The sequence below is a fragment of the Phaseolus vulgaris genome, chromosome 10 (genome assembly GCF_051622355.1).
Source record: "Phaseolus vulgaris cultivar YP4 chromosome 10, ASM5162235v1, whole genome shotgun sequence".
In the NCBI taxonomy this organism is placed as follows: Eukaryota; Viridiplantae; Streptophyta; class Magnoliopsida; order Fabales; family Fabaceae; genus Phaseolus; species Phaseolus vulgaris.
The window spans coordinates 8,555,624-8,560,596 of record NC_143507.1 but is presented as its reverse complement, the minus strand read 5'-3'; the positions used below and the strand labels follow the sequence as shown (position 1 = coordinate 8,560,596).

At 31.4% G+C, this 4,973-nt stretch overlaps 1 protein-coding gene across 1 annotated transcript; it reads left to right on the top strand.

The window, feature by feature from the left end:
* Positions 1 to 359: 359 nt before the first annotated feature.
* On the top strand, positions 360 to 2,336 carry LOC137819135 (transcription factor bHLH18). Its single transcript, XM_068622897.1, has 4 exons — positions 360 to 501; positions 586 to 1,035; positions 1,232 to 1,612; positions 2,046 to 2,336. The coding sequence occupies exons 1-4, from the start codon at positions 454 to 456 to the stop codon at positions 2,130 to 2,132; spliced, it is 966 nt and encodes a 321-aa protein (XP_068478998.1). The 5' UTR covers positions 360 to 453; the 3' UTR covers positions 2,133 to 2,336.
* The last annotated feature ends 2,637 nt before the right edge of the window (positions 2,337 to 4,973 follow it).

The window sequence follows — 4,973 nt, the reverse complement described above, 5'->3', positions numbered from 1 at the left end:
ATAATCTTTGAAACTTAATAAAGATTAAAAAAACCTCTGTTAATTACATAAATTCCTAAAATTATATCAAAATGTGGAATTTTGAAGTCCAAATTGATGCATTTAATCTAGTTCAAATGGTAGCATATTTAAAACAATTTTTTGATTAATCACAAACTTTTTTTTGAATAATACACAAACAATGTATTAAGTTTAAAATTATGATATATATATATATATATATATATTTATAAAAGAATTGAGCATCCAAAATTGCCACTTGTTACATAAATGTGAGAGGAACGTGGGTTTAGCCTGAGCCACATATTTTCTATCTGAAAGTACCAATATTTTAGTATAGATCAATGAACAATAATGGCATTGAAAAGGAGTCCCACACAGCTTAGTTTGTCTCAACTTTCCCAAATTTCATAACCATATATATACTACACTACAGTCCTTTGGCACATATCCATGGACCAAATGGATGATGAGTCATGGCAAAAATGGGTTCCAATTATGGTGTGTAACATGGAACATGGTATATATAAACCATATACATAACCTTCTTCCTCTATAACCTGTTCTTTTTTGTTGTGTTTGCAGGAAAACAATGACTGGCATATTTTCAGTGATTTTGACATGAACTCTGCTGGAGAAGAACTTAAGGAGGATGATAGTTCAGTGGATCCTGAAGAAGTCTCATGGAAAGAAAACACAGCTACCCTTCTAACCAATTTTTTATCTTTGGAAGAGAACACTGCCTTTGACATGCCAAGTCTCACACAGCAAGCTTCTCCACATAAACCACAAACTTGTGTTCTGTCATTTGAGGATTCCACTTCAGTGCCAACTGTTGCCAAGAAAACATGCCAACCAAATCTTGGTGAACAACCAAAGCAGACACAAGAAGAAAAGCCACACCACAGAAAATCCCTCAAGAGGGAAAGAACCTCTCCTCAGACAGCAGATCACATATTAACTGAGAGAAAAAGGAGAGAGAATATCACCAGAATGTTCATTGCTCTTGCTGCCCTTATTCCTGGCTTGAAAAAGGTTAGATCATATGTTTTTTCCTTGCTTCTTGGTACCATCTATATATATATGATCTTCATTCAAAGACAAGTGGTAATACACTCATAATTTTGTTTTTTAAGCAGCAGAAACACTACAAATCATCCATTTTTCCCCCATTGGTTATTTTTAGATCTATTATTGAACTGATGTGAGAAACTTTTGAACATGTGTGTAGATGGACAAGGTTTCTGTTCTTAGCAATGCTGTAGAGTACGTGAAGTATCTTCAGCAGCGAGTGAAAGATTTGGAGAAAGAGAAGCAGCAGAAGAGGAAGATAGAATCAGCAGGGTGCTTGAAACTAAGCAAAACCAACATGGTTGCTTATGACCTTTCATGGAGCTCTCATGTTTATGATGGTGCCAAAACCACCAAGAAATGTTCAAAAGTTGAAGCAAGAGTAGCAGGAAAAGATGTACTCATCAGGGTAACTTGTGAGATGCAAAAGAACATTGTTCGAGATGTAATGGCCAAGCTTCAAGCTCATAATCTCTCCATACTTTGCAGCAATGTTTTGCCTTTTGGAAATTCTGCTCTCGCCATTACCACCATTGCTGAGGTATACACACTCTTCTTATAATCACATGTTATGAACAGATCAATTTCATTGCTTAAACATTAATTAGAGAATCTATTAGAAGCATGTCAAAAAGCAAAAAGTACATTATCAAAGTTTAATGAAGTAGTATTTTTATTCTCACACTTTGGAAAAGGATAACTCATTACAATTTCAATTGCCTCGTGTGTGAAAATCAAGGATCAGTAGTGTTTTTGTTTTTATCTTCAGATGAGATACTTATATTAATTATTTTCCAAGAACAATTACAATCACTTGTCTCTTCTTTTCCAACACTGACATGTTACTATACTATAGGAAGAATAGGTATTTTGTCTGTAAGAATAACTACATCACCCTTGCATGCGTATCACATGGAACATTAAAATAATAATATATTGTTGTTCATGGACCATGATATTGTCCCATGTTGCAGATGAACCCTAAGTTCACCATGGCAGTGGAGGACCTAGTGAAAAAGTTGAATGATGATTTGTCCAAGTGCTGTAGCCTGCAATATTAATAATGAGCACCATCATGAATCTAGTTAAAAAATGCTTTATCATCAACAGTTTCAACACGATACTATTGAATGTGCCTTTTCCATTTTTATCAATCATTAAAAGCTCCTTACAAAAGAAACAGTGTTGCTGTGCATGATAGTTATGTTTTTGACCATCTTCAGGATTATTCATTTCTGTGGGAAATGAGATGATATTTTTGTTTATTTTACTGTATTTGTATTGACAGTTTTGATACTGTATATGCATGCTTTCTCCAAAATACATTATAATTTAAAATGCTTCAATAAATTCACCTTTACATTGTGTTTGGAAGTACTACAGAAGGAAGGAAAGAAGACAAAGCAAAATAAAGACAGATAATGATTAAAAAACATAAATTTGGAGAGGAAAAACCTTTTTTTATAAATTAGATGTTAATTTCTATTAATATTTACTTATTTATTTATTATAATAAAATAAAGAATAAATATAATATTATTAAATAAAAATAATAAATAAATTTTTTCCACTCAAATCTATCAATTACTACTTTATAATGAGATAACATTTTCAAATTGAAATTCGAATATAATCTATTTCCTTTAATTCACAATTTATTATTTTCTGTAATCAACAATAAAAAAATATAATAAATAAGAGTATTTTAAAGACATTTACCTTATTATATTCACTACTTTGAATAACCTAACAAAGAAGACATTAATAAATGAAAATTTAAGAAATATTAGACTAACTATCTTCATTAGCCTAACAAAGAAGATAATAAACAATCAAGATTTATCCAAAATTTTCACCAAAATCTAATTAACCCTTACAAAGGATACAAAACAAAAACTAAAAATGAAGTTTGAATACCTCGACATGTTTCAAAAAAGACATAAACTTAGTCACACATATATTCCTGACAAAGCTGACTAAAAGACCAACTCTTATGTATGACTCCATGCTACTTCAAGTCAAACAAAGTCATACGACAGAATAAGCATTTAAACATAGTGGTGAACCACCACTTTTTATTGTTGTAAACATGATTTTGTTTAAGTAAAATAAAATTGTTTGGTAAGTAAATTCATTTTATGAGTTCAATTTTGAAACCCTGATAATTAATTTAACTTTTTATACAATTAATTAATTAAGAAACACCATTGTCTACCCTGATAATTAATTAAGAAACACCATTGTCATTTTCATTAATAATATATTTTAGTTTAATCAAATTACAACTTTATACATCTTTTACATATATTACTTTAAATACATAATATTCAAACTTGGAGCAAATTTTCCTTGGTTCGAGTGAAAATCTGAAATAAAATTTCATATTCAAGTAAATAAAAAAAATATGATTAAAGAAGAAAATATTCCACTAAAAGGGGTTTGATAATTTTTTTGATAAAAATTAATAATCTAAAAAAGTGTAGTATTTCACGTTTCTATGAACAATAAAAAAATGTTTAAACTTATATACTTTATTGTACTATTTGCCCTCTTTTTTTTTACAAAAGAAACCCGTTAGGTAAATCCCTATTCTAGTGAACTCTATTTCCATATAAAAGAAACAAAAGGTGTCATATTAACATCTACTAATTTCTTCATAGATAAATTTGACTTTTTTTTATTCTATTTCGTTCTTATAAGTAAATATGCAAACTTATGTATTTGGATTAAAATGGGACGAATAGAAAAGCATGGTTGAAAATAGCAATTATAAAAAAAATGCAAACATATGGCCTAAAGCTTGACAAAAAGACAAAAAAAAAAGATAGCTTTTTTCCACCTCCCGTTGATTACTATGATTTAGAAGATGCGAAGCAAAGAAATGGATAAAAGAAAAGTGCCAAACATTGATGTTGGAAATGTTATGTTTTGTGACCAAATATATAAAAGTAGAGACTGAGAGACTTTTGTACTGTGTTTGAAAATGGTGATGGGAATTATGATCGAAGGAAGCAAAATAATCACACAAGAACGAGTCAAATAAAAGCTGTTTAAAGTGATTTTGGAATGAAAAAACAATTGGTGGAACCATGTTGGTGACATGAAGGCATGCACGTAGAGAGAGGCTAGAATGGTAGGGCAAAGAAATAGGTACTTGATGAACATGGTTGGCAAATCCACTTTATATTTCATTTGGACATATCTAGGGTTTGATTGGTGTTAATCCCAATTGAATTCACTTAAAGTTATAAATGGATTACTTCGATCAATAATTAATATGATGGATTATTTAAATCCTAATTGAATTACTTATGTTATATGGATGAATGTTATCAAACTCACGGGTTCACTCTTAAATCCGTTTGAGTTTAAAAGTTCAGTGGTAACTCACTCGTGAGTAGACTCATTTTTTAATAAATTTGGAGAGGAATCGGACAAACTGGATGAACTCGGGACAAACTGGCTGAACTCAGTGCAAACTCGCGAGTTGGAGACTGAGTCAACGAGTTCTGAAAGAAAAGCCAAAAACTTGTTGCCTTACCTTGTGCTTTTGCGTTTCGCTTCATCGTTTGCGTCGTCGTCATCGCCTCATTATGTCGCATCTGCTCGTCGTGTGTCACAGTCTCAAATCTCCTCAGATCAAGTCACCGTTCCTCGCCTCGCCTCGTTGCACCTCATTGTGCCTCACCGACACAACCCCGTTTAGGAGGCTCTGCGATTGGGTTGTGCAGTTATGTTAAGACTGTGAGTTCGATGGATTAAAAAAATTTAATTTTAGGGTTTGTTGATAGAGACAGACTGAGGGTTATCATAAAAGTGATTTTTAAGTCATTGGGCCAGATTTGAAATAAATTTGGGATTACATTATTTCTTATTATTTTGGTTTTGGTGTTTTAGTACAA

Excerpts from the sequence above, each read along its gene's own strand:
- LOC137819135 (XM_068622897.1), top strand. The coding sequence starts at position 454 with ATGGACCAAATGGATGATGAGTCATGGCAAAAATGGGTTCCAATTATG. Across the intron at positions 502-585 it reads AAAAATGGGTTCCAATTATG|GAAAACAATGACTGGCATAT; the intron begins GTGTGTAACATG and ends TTGTGTTTGCAG. Across the intron at positions 1,613-2,045 it reads CCATTACCACCATTGCTGAG|ATGAACCCTAAGTTCACCAT; the intron begins GTATACACACTC and ends CCCATGTTGCAG.